Source organism: Hyperolius riggenbachi, chromosome 8 (genome assembly GCF_040937935.1).
Source record: "Hyperolius riggenbachi isolate aHypRig1 chromosome 8, aHypRig1.pri, whole genome shotgun sequence".
NCBI classification, from domain to species: domain Eukaryota; kingdom Metazoa; phylum Chordata; class Amphibia; order Anura; family Hyperoliidae; genus Hyperolius; species Hyperolius riggenbachi.
The window spans coordinates 228,665,587-228,685,538 of NC_090653.1; the positions used below are offsets into that span (position 1 = coordinate 228,665,587).

Here is a 19,952-nt window from a genome sequence, read left to right on the forward strand (position 1 = left end):
TAGGGCTTATTTTCAGGGGATGTCCTATGTTATTTGAGGGGTATGCAGTAAAAAAAAATCGGACGCTATGTTAGTGTATGGGGAGGTGTGTGGTCTCTTACCACACCTAGCTTGTGGATGCATCCCCTTCATTCTCCTGTAAATGGCTCCAGTATCCTAAGGTGGTCTGCGCTCTTTGACCCAGTTGCCGCACATGTGCTGTATGCTGGATCGGCTCCTTTGTGACCCCACCAGGGACGCATTAGCACGTGTGCGCACACACATTGAACATGAGGAGAGGGGAGCGTGGCCACAAAGGAGCCACATACAGCGTCTATGTGTCAACTGGGTCAAAGGGCACCGACCATCTCTGGATACTGGAGCCATTCACAGGTGAATAAAGGGAGACGCAGCCACATGGGAGGTGCATTAAGAGGTATCACATACATTACCCTATACCACAGAGCATCCGATTTTACAGCTAGGGCTTATTTTGGGTATGGCTTATTTTCGGGGAAACACGGAATGTGATATAGTCAGCTGACTTCTGCTTGATTTCAAGACTGAGATGTGACCGGTTTAACTGCATCCTACAAGAATACTCCCTGCAACCCACAATCGTCCAGCCTTCCAGTTCTAATGGCTGCAAAGCATGTAAATACTGGTGCCTGATGATGGAAAGGCGGCTCACTCCCCTCACCTACTGCCTCTCTCCCTTCTACCCTATGTAGAGTCCTGAGCAGAGCGTAAACGAGAGGTTACTCACGTGGCTCTTGCCATTCCACTGACGAGATCTCCCTTCAGTCGGGGGCACCACCAGCTACTTAATACTAAGGGTACCTCTGGCTACCTAATGCTAAGGGACACCTGCAGCTACTTATGATGGGCATGGGAAGTAAGGGAGAAGTGAAGGCTGGACCAGCCAGCACGTTAGCGTTGCAGTTTAGGTTTGTAGGATCATGAAGGGCAAAGTTTAGGGTGCCTGGACATCTGTGCCTATAGGCTCCTGTGATGAAAATCCATGCCTGATTACTCATGTTGGAACATTGGAGTCACTGCGGTGTTAATGGACTGAATGTACTTAAGACAGAACATGAAAACTGATTTCACGGCTGCAGGTCTTTTCCTACTTTTTAAACACAGAAAAATACGGATGATGACTCCAGAAGGAGCCCACATGGAGTTCCAGCTGCAGCTTCCCTCCAGCGGACTCGTAGCATCTCTGTCACCACCACCAGGTACCCTACCCAGCTAAGGAACACAGCTCCATAGCTGACCTGCCCCATGGCTGTGTCATCACTCTGGCTGCAGCTGGCCTCTTGTGTTGGCTACGTTGGAACTCTTATCACTGGCCAGCGACTTGTGGCCCCCTATGCCTGCAACTCCCCCCCTACCCCCCCCCCCCCCTTTCCCGTGGACCTGACTCATGTAGCACTGACTTGTCGTGGAGCAGTTGATCGCTGCAGATGGCAGCCATGCCACACATCATTCAGCTTTCTTTCCTCAATCCTATTCTACCATCTGCTTCCTCTCCTCCAAATCTCCCTTATTGTGTTATTTACGCACTATGCGTTGTTGTTTATGTGTATTGACTACTCTATACCTACCCTATGCGTATTCTACCACACCCAACCTGTTTGTTTAAATTGTACCATCACTGACCTTCAGGGCTGGTTCTAGACTTTTTGCCGCCTGAGGCAGACTTGTGGAGATGCCGCCCACCCCCCAAGTATAACAGCCCCCAGTATAGGTAGCCTGGAGGGGGTAGCAGGCAGGAAGGAGGGCAGTGGGCACAGCGGCGGTGAGGGGGGTTGGACCTCCCCTTCCCTCACCTAGGTCTGTGTCCACAGTGTAGATCAGGCAGTGGGTGGGGAAGCGCTGACTCACTTACCTCCTTCTGGTTCCAGCGTGCGTTCCACTCTCATCATTTGTTGCAATGTCGCCCACTGTACTGAACAGTGGGTGGCAATGCAGGAAGTGACGAGAGGTGGAGCTCAAGCTAGAACGCGGAAGGAGGTGAGTGAGTCATCGCTTCCCCGCCCACTGCCTGATCTACACTGCGGCTAATAGCTGGAGGGGGAGCGCAGACCGGGGGACCTAGATGAGGGAGGGGGGTCTCACCCCCCTCACCGCCACTGTGCTCACTGCCCCCCTTCCTGCCTGCTACCCCCTCCAGCTTTGCAGCCCCACCCACCCATGGCCAAGTGGGTGCACCCCCCCCCCCCCAATTTTGCCACCTGAGGAACCCGTCTCATGGGGGCCTGACGACCAATTCCAGGTGCAACCTCTCCGTTGTACTTAGTGGACTAAATCCGATTCTGAGTATGCGGTAGGAAGGGGTGGGTACATAACTATATAATAATTTCCCTGTCCCTGCGTCCTCCTGTGCCCATGTGTGGTACGTAGATGGGCTACAGGCAGCAGTCGTGGGAGGGCATGAGGCTCTCATGGTTGTGCTTGCTGGATTGCAGCTGTGTGCACAAGATGGAAGGGTGCACAGCCGTGCCAGCGTTGCAGGGGGGGTCATGGCCCAAAGTCTTAGGCATGTGTGCGGCCATTTTACTAGTCATACCTACCTACTAGCCTACTTATCCTGCTGTTTTTAGTGTTTCTCAACTTAGGAGAAATGTGATATTAAAAAAAAGTAAATAATCTTTCTGCTGGTTTCCATTATTTTGTTTCTTTAAGATGCCAAAAGTGACATCACTTTTGCCCTTTTATTTTTTTTTTTTCAACACAGCTCAGTGTTAATTTTCCCTCCCTCTTGCCACAGCTTACTGTCCAATGCACAGTAAACATCACCTAGACAACAGGTTTACATCATTGTGCAAACTCTTCAAAGGGAGAGAGGGACTCAATTACCTTCTGTTCATAGAGTCCTTATGTTATCCAAATTGGAAGCTTTCTGTTATTTGCATGCTGAAATAAGCTTGTCACTGTAGCAAAAAACAAACTTCCCACAATCCTGCTTGCACTGCACAGTTAGGCAAAGGCAATCTGTCCAGGTAAAAAGAAAGAAAATTGGGGGACATATAGGGACCTATTTTAGAAAAGGAGCTTAGGGGCACCAACTATTTTTTGGCAATTTTTATTTTAGGATGTTACAAGCCCTTTTAAAGAGAATCTGTACTCTAAAATTCTTACAATAAAAAGCATACCATTCTATTCATCATGTTCTCCTGGGCCCCTCTGTGCTGTTTCTGCCACTTCCTGCTGCAATCCTGGCTTGTAATTGCCAGTTTTAGGCAGTGTTTACAAACAAAAGACATGGCTGCTAACCAGTTTGTGATAGGCTGAGAGGAGCTCAGTCTGTGACTCACACAGAGCCTGCAGGGGACGTGGAGAGGGTGTGTATAGCTTCAATCCTATCACAAGAAGAGCAGCACATTCATGCCTGAGTGCCTGAGCTCGACAAAGCCGTCAGAGGAAAGAAGATTAGATAACATAGATAATACAGCCACTGTGCAACTAGGAAAGGCTGCAGTAAGACAGACCACATTAGAACAGCTATAGGAACTTATAGGATAGAAGAAATAAGGCTGAAAATTTTGTTACAGAGTCTCTTTAAGGAAAGTCTTGCCTATTAAGAATGTAAATAGAAATAACACCCCAAACCGTTAGAAGCCTTTCCACTCTACCCAAAATTAAAATAAGCATTTTCTTCTGTTAGACTTTTGATTTATCTAAAAAAAATTGGTGCTGAGGCATGATTAGAGAGTAATGAACTAGTTTAGGAACATTGATCTAAACCCAGTGAAGAAGACCTTTCCTAAAACATTGTGAGGTTCTGTATTGATGTCTGAATGTGGATGACGTGGATAATGCGGAAGTCGATGAAGCTTCAGGTGTGTTATTGAGTTGCGTGACACAGGAGTGTGAGCGCTATTTGTTCTGTGCCAGGAATAGAATGTTGCCCTGTAGCTGGCAGCCTCTGTATAGCTTGTATAGCCTTTTGCTGGGGGTTCTGATTGGTGATCTTTATCTGTTAATCAGAAAACGGCTCGCGGTGTCTCGTCAGCACATCCCGCTGCGAGCTACTGGAAAGTGGACGCCACCATTTATTGATCTTTATTATTAAATCAATGCAGCAGCTTTTATTAAAAAGCTGGAAGGAATAAGAGAGAAGGTTTTCGGAAAAGACGGCGACGCTGCTGGGAAAAAGCATTATTCAGGCAGCCTGGCAAGATTTAGATGCTGGTAATTTGGCATTGTTAATATACTGGTAATGGCGCATAACTATTGTCAGAGATAGAAATAAAATGCTAGATACACGTATGTGGCTGGATAGTGTACTGGTTAAAGGATACCTTAGCGCAAATCTAAAATTTAAAAGCGTGGCATGTGTAGTGGGCTCTCCTCATGCCCATTGCTCCCCCAATTCTCTTCCCCCTCCGTTACTGTATACTGACCCCAAACTAACTTCCTGGTCGGGCGCTGCCCGGCAGACACACGTCCTTGATCACGTGCCCGCAGGTCGGGAGCTCTCTGCGCATGAGCAATTACAATTACGTAGCACGAATGCGCAGAGTGCTCCCAGCCGCAGGCGTGTGATCAAGGACGTGCGTCCGCCAGCCAGCACCTGCGCAGTCGACATCGATCCCCCGACCAGAAAGTAAGTTCGGGGGGGGGGGGGGGGGGGGGTCGGTATTCAGTAACGGAAGGGGACAGAGGACAACAGGGGGAAAGGTGGGTGTGAGGAGAGCTCACTACACATGCCTGCTCCCCCCATTTTTAAATTTAGATTTGCCCTTAGGTATCCTTTAAGCCTCTGACACAGTAGACCAGGTTTCAAATGTCAGCTCTTTTTATTCAGTAAGCCAGCACCTACTCGGCAAGGAGTCCTTGGGCAAGACTCCCTAACACTGCTACTGACTATAGAGCATGCCCTAGTGGCTGCTGCTCTGGTGCTTTGAGTCTGCCGGGAGAAAAGTGCAATATAAATCTTCTGTGTCTTGTCTATGTTAATCTGTTTTGCCAATTGTTCAATAAAAAGTGCAGCAAAAGTATAATATGGTGAGCAGAACAGAGCCTTACTCTTATTTAGCACCTCGTAAGTATTAGCATTCATTTGGATTAAGCAGAATGATAATTGAATACAGACCAGGATGGTTTTGATAGTTTGCAGACATGGCCACAAGCCCAAATAAAGGCAGTAAGTTGGAATATACAGTATATAATATAGCAAAAAAGGCAGAGTAAAAAAAAGCACAAAAATGCACATACAAAAGTAATACTCAGGAAAAAAGTATAAAGGGCTAAAAGAGGTCATCAAAAAGCCCTCTATTAAAAAGCAACACTTAAAAAAACCCAGAGATGTCAGCTATTAAAGATTTTTTACTTACCCGGGGCTTCCTCCAGCCCCATAAGCATGGATGCGTCCCTCGCCGTCCTCCTGCGTGCCTCGTTTGAACGGCAATCAGCTCCAGTATTCGGCTCAGTCGGGTCCAGTCTGACTCAGTGACATCAGCCGGGGCCTTCTGCGCTTGCTCAGAAGGTCCACACATGCGCAGAAGGCCCCCTGCTGACGTCACTGAGCTGAATACTGGAGCTGACTGCCACTTATCGGAGGCACGCGGGAGGACGTCGAGGGATGCATCCATGCTTATGGGGCTGGAGGAAGCCGAGGGTAAGCAAAAAATGTTTAACCACTTGCCGACCGCCCCCAGCCGATGGGCGGCGGCAAAGACTGGGCCTAAACGACCGCAATATGCCCATCGGCGGAGGCGGTGGCAGGCGTGGTTATACGGCGATCGCGTCATTCGTGACGCGATAGGCCGCCGGCGACTGGCTCCGCCCCCCTCGCGCTGTAACTCGCCGGCCGTTCGGAAGCGCCGGCGGGTTACTAGCACCCGGATCGCCACTGCACGTATGTATAATAGGCTTTGTAATGTATACAAAGCCTATTATACAGGCTGCCTCCTGCCCTGGTGGTCCCAGTGTCCGAGGGACCACCAGGGCAGGCTACAGCCACCCTAGTCTGCACCCAAGCACACTTATTCCCCCCCCCCCTGCCCCCTGATCGCCCACAGCACCCCTCAGACCCCCCCCCCCTGCCCACCCCCCAGACCACTGTTAGCACCCAATAACCCCCCTAATCACCCATCAATCACTCCCTGTCACTTTCTGTCAACGCTATTTTTTTTAACCCTAAACTGCCCCCTGCTCCCTCCTGATCACCCCCCCACCCCTCAGATTCTCCCTAGACCCCCCCTACCTTTGTACTGTATGCCTCTATCCCCCTGTAATAACCCACTGATCACCTGTCAATCACCCATCAATCACCCCCTGTCACTGCCACCCATCAATCAGCCCCTAACCTGCCCCTTGCGGGCAATCTGATCACCCACCCACACCAATAGATCGCCCGCAGATCCGACATCAGATCACCTCCCAAGTGCAGTGTTTACATCTGTTCTCTACTCTAAACACCCACTAATTACCCATCAATCACCCCCTATCACCACCTGTCACTGTTACCCATCAGATTAGACTCTAATCTGCCCCTTGCGGGCACCCAATCACCCACCCACACGCTCAGATTGCCCTCAGACCCCCCCCTTATCAATTCGCCAGTGCATTATTTACATCCGTTCTTCCCTGTAATAACCCATTGATCACCTGTCAATCACCCCCTGTCACTGCCACCCATCAATCACCCCCTGTCACTGCCACCCATCAATCAGCCCCTAACCTGCCCCTTGCGGGCAATCTGATCACCCACCCACACCAATAGATCGCCCGCAGAGCCGACGTCAGATCACCTCCCAAGTGCAGTGTTTACATCGGTTCTCTACCCTAAACACCCACTAATTACCCATCAATCACCCCCTATCACCACCTGTCACTGTTACCCATCAGATTAGACCCTAATCTGCCCCTTGCAGGCACCCAAACACCCGCCCCACACACTCAGATTGCCATCAGACCCCCCCCTTATCAATTCGCCAGTGCATTATTTACATCTGTTCTTCCCTGTAATAACCCACTGATCACCTGTCAATCACCTATCAATCACCCATCAATCACCCCCTGTCACTGCCACCCATCAATCACCCCCTGTCACTGCCACCCATCAATCAGCCCCTAACCCTTGCTTTCAATCTGATCACCCACCCACACCATCAGATTGCCCCAGACCTACCCTCAGATCACCTCCAAAGTGCATTGTTTACATCTGTTCTGCCATCTAATCACCCACTGATCACCCATCAATCAGCCCCTGTCACTGATACCCATCAGATTAGACCCCTATCTGCCCCTAGGGCACCCAATCACCCGCCCACACCCTCAGAACGCCCTCAGACCCCAGGCCTGATCACCTCGCCAGTGCATTGCTTGCATCTATTTCCCCCCTCTAATCACACCTTGAGACACCCATCAATCACCTCCTGTCACCACCTGTCACCCCCAGCACACCTACCCATCAGATCAGGCCCTAATTTGCCCCGTGTGGGCTCTTGATCACTCGGCCAAACCCTCAGACCCCCTCCCGATCACCTCCCCAGTGCATTGATTGCTTCTATTTTCCCCTCTAACCACCCCCTGAGACACCCATCAATCACCTCCTGTCACCCCCCTAGCACTCCTATCCATCAGATCAGGCCCAATACAACCTGTCATCTAAGAGGCCACCCTGCTTATGACCGGTTCCACAAAATTTGCCCCCTCATAGACCACCTGTCATCAAAATTTGCAGGTGCTTATACCCCTGAACAGTCATTTTGAGAAATTTGGTTTCCAGACTACTCACGGTTTTGGGCCCGTAAAATGCCAGGGTAGTATAGGAACCCCACAAGTGACCCCATTTTAGAAAAAAGACACCCCAAGGTATTCTGTTAGGTGTATGACGAGTTCATAGAAGATTTTATTTTTTGTCAACAGTTAGCGGAAATTGATTTTTATTGTTTTTTTTACAAAGTGTCATTTTTCACTAACTTGTGACAAAAAAATAAAATCTTCTATGAACTCACCATACACCTAACGGAATACCTTGGGGTGTCTTCTTTCTAAAATGGGGTCACTTGTAGGGTTCCTATACTGCCCTAGCATTTTAGGGGCCCTAAACTGTGAGGAGTAGTCTAGAATCCAAATGCCTCAAAATGACCTGTGAATAGAACGTTAGGCCCCTTAGCGCACCTAGGTTGCAAAAAAGTGTCACACATGTGGTATCGCCGTACTCAGAAGAAGTAGTATAATGTGTTTTGGGGTGTATTTTTATACATACCCATTCTGGGTGGGAGAAATCTCTCTGTAAATGGACAATTGTGTGTAAAAAAATCAAACAATTGTCATTTACAGAGATATTTCTCCCACCCAGCCTCTGTATGTATAAAAATACACCACAAAACACATTATACTACTTCTCCTGAGTATGGCGGTACCACATGTGTGGCTAAGGGGCCCAAAGTCCAATAAGTACCTTTAGGATTTCACAGGTCATTTTGCGACATTTGGTTTCAAGTCTATTCCTCACGGTTTAGGACCCCTAAAATGCCAGGGCAGTATAGGAACCCCACAAATGACCCCATTTTAGAAAGAAGACACCCAAAGGTATTCCGATAGGAGTATGGTGAGTTCATAGATTTTATTTTTTTGTCACAAGTTAGCGGAAAATGACACTTTGTGAAAAAACACAATTAAAATCAATTTCCGCTAACTTGTGACAAAAAAAAAATCTTCTATGAACTCACCATACTCCTAACGGAATACCTTGGGGTGTCTTCTTTCTAAAATGGGGTCATTTGTGGTGTTCCTATACTGTCCTGGCATTTTAGGGGCCCTAAACCGTGAGGAGTAGTCTTGAAACCAAATGTCGCAAAATGACCTATGAAATCCTAAAGGTACTCATTGGACTTTGGGCCCCTTAGCGCAGTTAGGGTGCAAAAAAGTGCCACACATGTGGTATCGCCGTACTCATGAGAAGTAGTATAATGTGTTTTGGGGTGTATTTTTACACATACCCATGCTGAGTGGGAGAAATATCTCTGTAAATAGACAATTGTGTGTAAAGAAAATAAAAAATTGTCATTCACGGAGATATTTCTCCCACCCAGCATGGGTATGTGTAAAAATACACCCCAAAACACATTATACTACTTCTCCTGAGTACGGCAATACCACATGTGTGGCACTTTTTTGCAGCCTAACTGCGCTAAGGGGCCCAAAGTCCAATGAGTACCTTTAGGATTTCATAGGTCATTTTGCGACATTTGGTTTCAAGACTACTCCTCACGGTTTAGGGCCCCTAAAATGCCAGGGCAGTATAGGAACACCACAAATGACCCCATTTTAGAAAGAAGACACCCCAAGGTATTCCGTTAGGAGTATGGTGAGTTCATAGAAGATTTTTTTTTCCATTTAAGTCCAATGAGCACCTTTAGGCTTTACAGGGGTGCTTACAATTAGGCACCCCCCAAAATGCCAGGACAGTGAACACACCCCACAAATGACCCCATTTTGGAAAGTAGACACTTCAAGGTATTCAGAGAGGAGCATAGTGAGTCCGTGGCAGATTTCATTTTTTTTTTTGTCGCAAGTTAGAAAAAATGGAAACTTTATTTTTTTGTCACAAAGTGTCATTTTCCGCTAACTTGTGACAAAAAATAAAATCTTCTATGAACTCATCATGCCTCTCACTGAATACTTTGGGATGTCTTCTTTCCAAAATGGGGTAATTTGGGGGGTATTTATACTATCCTGGAATTCTAGCCCCTCATGAAACATATCAGGTGGTTAGAAAAGGCAGAGATGCTTCAAAATGGGAAAATTCACTTTTGGCACCATAGTTTGTAAACGCTATAACTTTTACGCAATCCAATAAATATACACTGAATGGTTTTTTTTATCAAAGACATGTAGCAGAATACCTTTCGCGCTCAAAAGTATAGGAAATTTAACTTTATTTGAAAAAAGTCAGCACAGAAAGTTAAAAAAGTAATTTTTTTTGACAAAATTCATGTCTTTTTTGATGAATATAATAAAAAGTAAAACTCGCAGCAGCAATCAAATAGCACCAAAACAAAGCTGTATTAGTGACAAGAAAAGAAGGTAAAATTCATTTAGGTGGTAGGTTGTATGAACGAGCAATAAACCGTGAAAGCTGCAGTGGTCTGAATGGAAAAAAAGTGCCTGGTCCTTTAGGGGCGAAAAGACTGTGGTCCTCAAGTGGTTAATAGCTGATATCTCTGGTACACTTTAATGTGATTTTTTTGCCTTCTTAAAACAGAAGTTATTTGCGATAATTCAGCTGTATGGTTTCCCATGATGCATCACTCCTGAATATGCAAATCATCTCTTTATGCCCCTGGAAGCCAGGCTACACAATTAGATCTGCTGGTATATAGTGAGCCTATTGCTAATACATTTTACAGATCCGCACAAATCCAAAAGGCATACTTCTGTTTTGGACTTTCTGGTCCTCATCAGTGCATGGCACTGCAATAACTTTGTTCTAGATAAGGGTGTATAGTTGTATTTTACATAAGACAAACTTGAATGTAACCATCTGTTTTAGACATGAGATGTTTTTCCTGCCCGATTGATGGGAATCGGACGATTATTTCTGACATGTTCGATCCGTTTCCGATCGGGAAAGGGATCGATTTTGCAAAGTTATAATCCGAAAATTGATCCCTTTATCGATCGGGAGCAGTTTGGACATTTACACACGCTACAACTTCCTGTCCGATCACCCGTCGTTCGGATGTGAAATTGCATTGTGTGTTCCCAGCATTATTCCCCATTTCTTTCTGAAGACAGCAAAGACATGCACATAGTGAACTGCTATAACTTTGCTTAGTGGCGTTATTGCATGTGGCCAGCACATGCGAGTATGGTGTGTGTATGTGTGTGTGTGTGTGTGTGTTGTGAGTGTTTGTGTGTGCTGTGAGTGTGTGTGTGTGCTGTGTGTGTATGTGTATGTGTGTGCTGTGAGTGTATGTGTGTGTGTGTGTATGTACAGTATGTGTGTGTGTGGGGTGTGTGTGTGTGTGTGTGAGTATGTATGTATGTATGTATGTGTGTGTGGGGTGTGTGTGTGTGTGTGTGTATGTATGTATGTGTGTGTGTATGTATGTATGTATGTATGTATGTGTGTGTGGGGTGTGTGTGTGGTGCAATGTGTGTGTGTTGTGATGTGTGTGGTGTGGTGTGATGTGTGTGTGTGTGGTGTAATGTGTGTATGGGCTTGATTCACAAAGCAGTGCAAACTGTTTAGCACGGGTGTGCTAAACAGTTAGCACGTGATGTGCATTTCGTGGACTTTTCCGCGCGCAATTTGCATCCAATTTGTCTCTCTGCTGTGGGACACAGTGCCAGTATGAGCAGAAGGGAATATGAACTGCTTCAGTAGGCTATGAATACAGTTTACCAAGTTGTAAATTGACTGCCTTGCAATACAAAGTGTTTGATCAAGGTGACTGAGCACATCTTTCAATCTACATAAATGGCAGTGACTCACTTCTGGCTGATGCCATAGGATGAGAGGAATCTTCTGGCTGCACAGCACAGGCTTCTCTCTAGATCCGCTGGAGAGGAGGGGGCTCTCCTCCGTTGTGTGGTCTTCTTCACTGCCCATCTGGGCAAATAATGGGTCAGCAGGAGTCTCTATTACAACAAAGAGATGGTCCAGTCGATGCCTGACATCATCCTGCAGGTGGACAGGATACAAAACAGGTTTTAGCCATTTATTTAGGAAAGGGTTCTTTAGAGTACCAGGGATTAACCACATAACCACTGAGGGGTTTTTCCCCTTTAGGACCAGAGCAATTTTCACCTTTCAGCACTCCTCCCTTTCTTTCGCCAATAACATTATCACTATTTATCACAACCAAATGAAATAGGCTTTCTTTGAGTGGTACATTATGCTGATAATTATTTTATTGTAAATGTATTTTAATGGGTATAATAGGAAACAATTGAAAAAAATCATTTCTCAGTTTTCGGCCAATTTAGTTTTAAAATGAAACGTTCTACTGTGAATAAAAGCCACACATTTTATTTGCTCATTTGTTCCAGTTATTGCCAAGTACAATGTATGGCACCAATATTTCATTTGGAAATAAAGGTGCATTTTTTTCAGTTTTGTGTCCATCACTGATTACAAGCCCATAATTTAAAAATGAACAGTGATATACCCTCTGGACATGCATATTAAAAAGTTCAGTCCCTAAAGTAACTATTTATGTATTTTTTTTCAATTGTCATTTTTTTTAATGCAAAAAACGTATTTGGGTACTATGGGAGAGTGTGGGAGGGAAGGTGTTAATACTGTAAATGTGGATCTTTCTTTTTATTAAAATGAATGTATGTAGATGTAATTTTACTATTTGACCAAAAGATGTCCTTGCACATTATGTCCTATTTGCGTACTATAAATATGCAAACGAGAAGTACTGCGTGGATCTGTTACTTCCTTAGTTACAACGACGCAGCCATCTCATTGATGCCGGCGATCATTGACACGGGGACTTAGATTAATGAATGGGAACTGCATTCTCATTCATTGATCTCCCCTCTAATGGGCGGCGACATGAACGAGCACAGGAGCACGCGCGGGAGACAGCAGGAACGTGCACAGCGTCGGGAGGCGTATATCTACACCCCTGAAAAGGGAACAGTCCTCCCGCGAGGTGTAGATATACTGCCTGTAAAACAGCAAGTGGTTAAAATGTGGAATGTATCACTACAGGAAGTAGTAATGGCAAATTCTATATCTGCATTTATAGGGGGCCTTGATGCTTTCCTTGCATTGAGACATCCATGGCTATGATTATTAGGTAATGCCCAGCGGTGTTGGTCCAGGGATTTTTCCTGATTGCCATCTGGAGTCGGGAAGGATTTTTTTTTTTTGGGGGGGGCTAATTGGGCCATGCCTTATAACGGTTTTTCACCTTCCTCTGGATCAACAGGGATATGTGAAGGTGCAGGCTAGCGTTGTACCTTATTTTCTGCTTGAACTCAATGGACATATGTATTTTTTCAACCAAAATAACTATGTAACTGTATCATATTGCACCGTTCCTCACTGGTCACACTGTGATGCAGCAACACTATGCAGCTGCCTACTGACCTGTTACTTGAGGTGGCAGTGAACAGGTTTCTGAAGGATTATAACAGACTGCGAATGTATGTGAAAATTCTCATTTGCATTATCTTGGGAAAGTATTTGATTGGCACAATAACCATACAAATATTGCAACATTTGGTCATATACAGTAAGGGCCTGTCTCCACTTGTCAGTTTCCTGCGTCAGTTTTTCTGCACAAGTTGTCTGACAGTTTTGCATTGCGGTCGATTGTTTTTCTGCAAGTGAGGTTGATTAACATTCGTTGCAGTTTTCCTGTGCAGAAAAAGCACAAAAAAAAGGAGGGAGACAGGCCCTAAAGGAATTACAACCAGTTCCATGCCACTTTAAAAAAGCTTACCGGTAATGGTTGTTTGTATGACTGCAATTAGTGAAAATTATCCCATCAGATTATTAATGCTTGAACTTAATCATATTAACAGAATAATATTCTGTTTAAGTGCCTGTTCCTATGTTCCGGGCTGTAGTGTACCATGATACAGACTATTTATCTATCTGTATTGATCTGGCTAACCATCCCCACTCCATATTTGGGCATACCTTATCCATCCTTCCCATCTTGTAAGAAATGTATTGTATCTCCTCTGTGAAAGAGCAAATTGTTTTTCATATTCACAATATCTAAATGCTACAGCTGTATCTTCCACAACAGCACCTACTACTGCTGAAATCTGGTATTGCAGTGCTACCATACAGGTAGTAATCAGTGAGCTAGCTCTCTACAATGTCTGAAAACCTTGACTTAAAGAAAACCTGAACTGAAAATTAAAAGTCAAAATAAACATACACAAGTCATATTTACCTCCCGTGTAGTCTACTCCTCAATCTCTTTCTCCTTTCCCGTGTCCTGTTTGTCCACTGTGAACAAGGAAACTCTCCATCCTCCATTTTGAAAAAGGCCATTACTGTAACAAACGCTGGAGAGGCAGCCACGGTGAACAGTGCTACCACCGCAGCTGCCTCCAGCTCCCTGTTTAGCAATGTATCCATGCCTCAGGCGTCTAGCACGCCGAGGACGGGTCTGTCAGGTGCACATAGGGTTGCTTTGTCACGTGCGCGTGCGCACAGACAGGACCTTTATGCGGGGAGGAGGCGCGTCAGCTGACCGGCCGGTTGGCTGACGTCAGAGGAGACGTTCGCCGCTCCTCATTGGTTGATAGGAGGAGGGCGTGCCTGAAGGGTCTCCTCTGCTTCAAAAGCCTAGCTGAATCACTTGCAACTTGTCTGCTGTTGCGAATACTCTGTGTTAGCGCTCAGACCTTTAGATAGTTCCGGTGTGCTTTGATCCGGGAGGAAACCGGGGATTTCACACAAGATAGGAATTTTTGATAGCCTTAAAGATTTACATTACTCTGTTATTATTTGTGCATGACTCTGGCTCGTTCTGACTACTCTCCTGCTTAGTGACTTTGTACCTCTGCTCATCTGATCCTGCTGCCAACTCTGGTTACATTAACCTTTCTGTCTCTGCCTCCTGATTTTGTACTGCCTCTGTCTGTCTGTTGCCGAACCCGATCTGTCCGACTCCTCTACTCTCACCAGAGGGCCCTTGACTCTGGTGAGGGGCACTGTACTGTTAGTACCCACCAGCTCCTCTGGTGAGGTATTGCCAAAGCTATTAGTACTACTGTTGCCAAAACCGATCTGTCTGACCACTCTACTCTCACCAGAGGGCCCTTGTCTCTGGTGAGGGATCTTGTACTGTTAGTACCCACCAGCTCCTCTGGTGAGGTATTGCCAAAACTATCAGCACTACTGTTGCACCAATCACTCATTGCATTTGTTGTCACATCAGCTTCTTATATACCAGCATTATAGGTGATTCTGCAGATCACCATATAATCAGGTATATATCTGCATTATAGGTGATACTGCAGATCACCTAATAATCAGAATTCTGTTTTTGGCTGACACAAATCGTTACAATTACCCCATAGTAGCTTTCTGGTCAGCACACTGTTAAACTGTAACATTGCCCACTTGAGCCATAGGGAAACATAGACATTACTTGGCACATCAGTCGTCCTCTCAGCTATAACTGACAGCAACTGATAAATAACTGACAGCAACTGATACTTCAGTTCTGACAAAATGTTGTCAGAACTGGAAGGGATCATTGTCAGAAGAAAATGGTGATCTTCTGAGAGGAGCTGATGGCAAGGTAACTATGCAATGTTCATTTGAATTTACCTTATGTGTTTATTTTAAATATTCTTACTCAGTACAGGTTCCCTTTAAAGAATACCTGACATCAGAATCAGCTTTATTCGCCAAGTACGACAATTGTCATGCTTGGAATTATTTGTGGTTCACTCGGCATTGGCAGAAGTACATATGACAGACAATGCATTGACAAATACAGGAAAATTAATACTTACCTATCGGAAATTTTCCTTTCCTGGTGCATTTCCATGGCAGCATACTATGGGATCTGGCCCTGCCCCTGAACCCTATTGGACACCATAACTATAAATTTGTTGAGTGTATCACCCACCAGTATTCTAGTAACTATAGTCCTCCCCTTTTTGAGGGTGGGTTCGTATGCTGCCATGGAAATGCACCAGCAAAGGAAAATTTCCGATAGGTAAGTATTAATTTTCCTGTTTCCCTGGTGCTTCCATGGCAGCATACTATGGGATTTAACTAGCAAGAACAAACAGGGAGGGTAACGTAACACTATTTTTTAACATTAGTAGGATAAGAAATTATTGATTTTCCCACATTTGAAGAGCTAAGGACTGAAGGGTCAACTCTAATATTCAACAAAAGTATATGTCGAGGACCATCCTGTAGCTTTAAAGATTGTGGCTGTAGACACACCGGCAAGAAATGCCCACGATGAAGTTACACTTCTGGTTGAGTGAGCTAATGTCTGGCCAGGAAGCCTTAGCCTTATACACACACACAGCAGATGAATTTCAAAATCCAAGCCGCTAACATCCTGTAAGGTGCTTCTTAACCTTTTCTGTAACCAGAAGGAACTAACAGGAGATGGTTTGACTGAAAGATTCTGTGATCTGCAGAAATCTTTTTAAAGAGCATGACACATGTATTAGACACAGATTGGTTTTTACCTCCTTTCTTTGATAAAGACAATCATTATCTAGGTAGAACACTGATACCACTTTGGGTAAAAAGTTCATCACTGGTGTTAGGGTAATATGATCATGATGAAAGATTGAAAGCTTAGATATTTGCAATCTAGAGCATGCCATTCTGACACTCTTCTAGCAGGAATAGGCTGTTAAGAGTTAAATAGTAAGAGTAAGTTATATAAAAAAAAAAGATAGGTTTTAGGATATTATTGTAAGATACCTTTAAGAAGAGTAAATTAATCCCTTGGGAGAAAATGGCTTCCCACATGAGTATTAGCAGTGTCCCAGCAGCTTTAAAATAGCAACATTTCTCTATACACTCCTTAAAGGGGAACTGAAGTAAGAGGTATACGGAGGCTGCCATATTTATTTCCTTTTAATCAATACCAGTTGCCTGGCAGCCATGCTGGTCTATTTCTATGCAGTAGTATCTGAATAACTCCAGAAACAAGCATGCAGCTAGTCTTGTCAGATCTGACTTTAAAGTCTGAAACACCTGATCTGCTGCATGCTTGTTCAGGGTCTATGGCTAACAGTATTAGAGTCAGAGGATCAGCAGGGCAACTGGTATTGCTTAAAAGGAAATAAACATGGCAGCCTCCATATACCTCTCTTTTCAGTTCCTCTTTAAAGGGAACCAGAGAGGAATGGTCAGCCAAAATAGAAAATTTTATACATACCTAGGGCTTCTTCCAGCCCCATAAGCCTGGATCGCTCCCACGCCGCCATCCTCCGCTTCCTGGATCCGCCGGTACCGGGCCCGTCACTTCCGGCAGACGCGGCCAATTGTCCACATCACAGGGGCTCCCTCCATACCCGTACGCATGCGGCTGCGCAGTAGGCATATAGTATAGTTATGATGTCCAATAGGGTTCAGGGGCGGGGCCAGAACCCATAGTATGCTGCCATGGAAGCACCAGTGAAAAGGGAAATATCTACACTGAGCATGGGAGACAAGCATTGAGAACTCAAAAGCATACTAAGGTGTGGGATCAGTGCTGCACATGGAAGCTTAGGAGGTTGGAGTGGCTGGCTAGGGAATGTTGCCGTCTAAGAGACTAGAGGGGGGCAGACCTGGCGTTCAGCAGAAGGACTGCTTGGGGAAAGAAGGTGCTCTTGCGCCTGATGGTTCTGGAGGGAATGGTTCTGTAGTGGTGGCCCAATGGGAGGGGCTTGAAGAAGTGACTGGCTGAGTGGGAGGGTTCCTGTCAAATCCTGGTGGCCCTCATTATCATTCTAGAAGTGTGGAGGAGGTCTAGCAGTAGCAGGAGTGATCTGATGATCTTTTCAACTGCACTAATTACTCTTTGGAGTATATACTTGTTGCTAGTGGTTGCTCCTGCATACCAGACAATGTTGGAGGAGCAAAGGGTGGATTCAGGCCCAGTTTTACCTCACAGGAGCCTATATGCACTGATGTCCTGCCACCCTAGACTTTGTCCTTCATGAACCTATCAAGCCTAACCAAACTGCACCGCAAGTGTGCTGGCTGTCCCCAATGTCCCTTCTCCCTTAACTCCCTTGCCCCTCATAGATAGCTACAGGTGCCCCTTAACATTAGGTAGCCAGAAGTACCCTCAATATTAAGTAGCTAGAGGTACCCCAAATGTTAGGTAGCTCGAGGATCCTCTATTAAGTAGTAGTATTAAAGCGGAATATAACCCTGCATTTCAACTTTGCTCTAAAACATTATTTACAGCATATTATATGCAAAAAGCATTTTTTTTTTACTAGACCAGCATTGGAAGGGTTAAACACAGAGGTTTTAAGTTCCGTGCAGACGTTCAGATAGTTACATTCTATTTAGTTAGATGTATCTATTGATAAACAGTTACACACTCTTTGGCTGTCCTCCAAGCTCCTTCTCAGTGAGAGAGATGAGTCACGATAAACACTTAAAAGATACATATTTGTAAACAAAAAGTATCTAACTGAAGTTCGGATGCGTCTGCAGAAATCTCTAGGGACTTTAAAGCCCTGTGTAACCCTTCCAATGCTGGTCTAGTAAAAAAAAAAAATGCTGGTTGCATATAATATACTGTAAATAATGTTTTAGAGCAAAGTTGAAATGCAGGGTTATATTCCGCTTTAAGTAGCTATAGGTGCCCCTGACTGAAGGGAGATCTCATCAGTGGAATGCTGACAGCAGGCTGAGTAACCTCATTTAGACTCTCATCAGGGCTCTGCACAGGGAAGGAGGGAGGTGCTCGGAGAGGGGAGTGAGCCACCTTTCCATTATCAGGCGCCTGTAGGCACGTGCCTACAGGGCCTTATGGTAAATCCGGCCCTGGATGGATTCAATGGTAGCAGTCTAAAACCTGCTGGAAAGCTCTCATGGCATACCACATTTTTTCAGTTGGCCCAGGAAAAACTGCCTCTGGTGTACCTTCTTCTGAATTTTGGTGGGGTTTTGCCCCCATCTTAGGTCGCTGGTTATACTTGTGCCGAGGAACTGCATGCAGGGTACCCTGGAAACTGCAGCCTCACCAGTGAGGACCGGGGAGAGTGTGGAAGTGTGTTCCTGAAGTCCACAATCAGGCAAAGCTACCTAAGGTAAGCACTAAGGTACATTCATGCTCGATCCACATACCCCTGTGTGTTGTACCTTCCGTTCTTCATTTTCTGTTTCCTATAACCACTCTTTCAAAATGGGACTTTTGGGTAAAGTTACATTTTCAGACAGGAAGAGGCAGGCTTGTGGAGATGTTCCCTTCTATCACCCTCCCATACCCTCCTCTTCCCCATCCCATCCTCAGAGGAGAGAATGGACAGATGATATGTGGTAACATTGCCACAATTGCTGTCTAAAAATTTGACTTTAGTCCAGTCACATTTTTCAAGGGTTGATTTTGTGGGACAGGGAATAAGGAGAGGAATGGACAGCTCACAAAGGTAGGTGGATCCAGCATGGACATACCTCTGTGCGTATCTCTGTTAAGGTGGCCACACACCGTACAATTTTTTAAATATCTGTGCAATTTAAGAATTGCAATCAACTTTTCGGACTGATTGTAACATTTCAAAAATATGACCAATGTACCACACACCTATGCTCAATTTTTTCCTCAATTATGATAAAAATGATTGGAAACTCAGAGAAAATAGCTAAGGTGTGTATATTAATAAACTGACAATCTAACACACACCATACAATCTTTAGTAGAAATTTGAAGAGAAATATCTAGCATTCCGGAACAATTTAAATCGAAAAAAACAGGAAATCCGATCTTTTCAGTCAAATGAAAAAAAAAGCTTTCGATTTTTTACGAGAGGTACAATCGTTTTTATCGAATTACTGTAAAATCGGATCATTTTATTGTATCGTGTGTGGCCACCTTTAACCTTATATTGGGTCAGCTGTCCTTTAAATCCAGTGGGGCAACGTACAATGGGTTTTTCCAACCACCGTTCCTTATCAGGTGATGATTAGCCAATCAAGCAGATTTTAGAAATGTACCAGATTTTGTTTAATTTTTAAATTAGATTCCCCCGTATAGTTCACCTCCAGGAAGTGTTTTTATTCAGATAGTGCAGGAAGGGGTTAAAACCACATTGTTCCATTACAAAAAACGTAAGAGAGACAACAACAAATATCCTTTTTATGTAACAAGGGAGAAAGTTAGAATGCCCCACAGGTATTGTCATCGAACTATTCATGTCTCTGGGACTATATTTCCACAGTAAAGCCATAGAGCTTTGTGAAGGTCCCAGCGACACGAAGATGAAAGTCTCTCCAGTGGGGACTCAGACAAACATAAAGTACAAAGTACACAGACAAACAAGGGCCACGCAGA

General features: G+C 45.0%; 1 protein-coding gene across 8 annotated transcripts in view; it reads right to left on the reverse strand.

The window, feature by feature from the left end:
- The window catches only part of TMEM268 (transmembrane protein 268), a 188,885-nt gene that overhangs the window by 8,400 nt on the left and 160,533 nt on the right, over positions 1 to 19,952 (reverse strand). For 7 of the 8 annotated variants that reach the window (XM_068248271.1, XM_068248267.1, XM_068248266.1 and 4 more), the window contains exon 8: positions 11,438 to 11,626. The exons of the other annotated variant lie outside the window; for it this stretch is intronic. In XM_068248271.1, coding sequence (XP_068104372.1) covers positions 11,438 to 11,626 — 189 coding nt within the window. The remainder of the gene's footprint in view (positions 1 to 11,437; positions 11,627 to 19,952) is intronic. 8 annotated transcript variants of the gene reach the window in all.